This window comes from Sinocyclocheilus grahami, unplaced genomic scaffold, assembly GCF_001515645.1.
Source record: "Sinocyclocheilus grahami isolate Dianchi unplaced genomic scaffold, SAMN03320097.WGS_v1.1 scaffold692.1, whole genome shotgun sequence".
Lineage (NCBI taxonomy): Eukaryota > Metazoa > Chordata > Actinopteri > Cypriniformes > Cyprinidae > Sinocyclocheilus > Sinocyclocheilus grahami.
In genome coordinates this window covers 1,271,196-1,272,944 of record NW_015505871.1, presented here as the reverse complement: position 1 = coordinate 1,272,944, position 1,749 = coordinate 1,271,196, and the positions used below count along the sequence as shown (strand labels likewise).

General features: G+C 39.2%; 2 protein-coding genes across 4 annotated transcripts in view; both read left to right on the top strand.

Annotated features, from left to right (window-relative positions):
• The window catches only part of LOC107559579 (amyloid beta A4 precursor protein-binding family B member 2-like), a 9,852-nt gene extending 9,402 nt beyond the window's left edge, over window positions 1-450 (top strand). Inside the window, exons 4-6 of the mRNA XM_016243462.1 lie at window positions 47-178; window positions 263-286; window positions 412-450. Of these exons, the coding sequence (XP_016098948.1) occupies window positions 47-178; window positions 263-286; window positions 412-450 (195 nt within the window). The remainder of the gene's footprint in view (window positions 1-46; window positions 179-262; window positions 287-411) is intronic.
• LOC107559622 (amyloid beta A4 precursor protein-binding family B member 2-like) overlaps window positions 333-1,749 on the top strand; it is a 29,334-nt gene continuing 27,917 nt past the window's right edge. For all 3 annotated transcript variants that reach the window (XM_016243518.1, XM_016243517.1, XM_016243516.1), the window contains exons 1-3: window positions 333-488; window positions 573-658; window positions 730-790. In XM_016243518.1, coding sequence (XP_016099004.1) covers window positions 450-488; window positions 573-658; window positions 730-790 — 186 coding nt within the window. In that variant the 5' untranslated portion in view covers window positions 333-449. The remainder of the gene's footprint in view (window positions 489-572; window positions 659-729; window positions 791-1,749) is intronic.

Below are 1,749 nucleotides of genomic sequence, written 5' to 3'. Positions count from 1 at the left end.
GTGTGTGTGTGTCTCTGTGTGTGTGTGTGTGTGTGTGTGTGTGTAGCGGCCCAGCAGTATCGTGTCGGACAGCTCTGTTGAACCCGTCCCTTCATCCGCAGCCTCTTCCCCCTCCTCTTCCTCGCTGTGCTATGAGGTGATGGGACGCGCTGCCAGTTTCCTCAACAACAACTACCTGGTAAACACTGACAAAACTCACGCCGCGACGACTAACACAGCACTTTACACAGAATAATCAGCAGTGCACACATGCTCTGTACAGGACCTGACGGAGACATGCGAGTCTGTGTGTGTGTGTGTGTGTGTGTGTGTGTGTGTGTGTCTCTGTGTGTGTGTGTGTGTGTGTGTGTGTGTAGCGGCCCAGCAGTATCGTGTCGGACAGCTCTGTTGAACCCGTCCCTTCATCCGCAGCCTCTTCACCCTCCTCTTCCTCGCTGTGCTATGAGGTGATGGGACGCGCTGCCAGTTTCCTCAACAACAACTACCTGGTAAACACTGACAAAACTCACGCCGCGACGACTAACACAGCACTTTACACAGAATAATCAGCAGTGCACACATGCTCTGTACAGGACCTGACGGAGACATGCGAGTCCGGCGCGAGAGAGCGACAGATGAACCGAGGGAGTTTGGGCCCGTACAGCGTCATCAATCACAGGTGAACACAAACACATCATCATGAGTGTCATATTCATCATCCAGCTTCACACTGATCGCTTTCCTCTGCAGAGCTAAAGTCCCATCAGCCCCTGCAGACTCCGTCATCCCCAGCGACGACCCGCAGACGCAGGTACACCTGCACACAAGCACTTCAGTAGTTACTAACGCCTCACAGAAGGGTGTTTTTACTGTAATTATCAAACATTAACAATACAATTTGCCACTAAGAGAATGACCACCAAAAATCAGTATTAAATGATGACTAATGATAATTTGATATTTGACTGATAATTATTATTATTTTATTTTTATTTATTATATTACATTTTTATCTCAGTTTTATTTATGTAATTATTGCATGAAGTCACAGAGATAGAAAAAACTGAGATAAAAACATAATATAATAAATACAAATAAAATTATTATTATCATTTATTACATTAAACATATTTTTTTCACACAAAGATAGAAACAAGGGAGATTAATATAATATAATATAATAATTATTATTTATTCAAATTTTTTTCTATCTATCCTGAAATAGTTGCTTTAATTAATTTTAACATCATTGTCCAACAGGATATAATATAGTAAGTAAAATAAAATATAAAAACTAAATAAATATAATATTATAAATATAAATATACCCTGAAATAGTTGCTCTAATTATAATTTGATAATCATAATTGAAACCTGGGATGTTTTAATGGATTTTTTTCTCTGTAATTTAAGTAGGAAATCAGCCAGTTTTTAGGGAAGAAATAAGTTTAGAAGATGTCAGTCTGGATTTATGGATACAAAATTTGCCTGACAAGCAAAATATTTTAACATCATTGTCCAATAAGATAAAATCAGTATTACATAACAGAAACATAACTTTTGTTATATCCTGGGCCGATATTATGGAAAGACATTGAAAAATAAATCTGCGGCCATAAACGCACAGTTTTCTGTTCAAAGCGTCTTGTATAGGTTACATGAGCTCTGTGGATTAAGATTTAATATCAGTGAGAGAATAAAGAGATCTGGCGTCCTCTGCTGCTCACTGTGTGTCTGTGTGTGTGTGTGTGTGTGTGTGTGTGTGTGTGT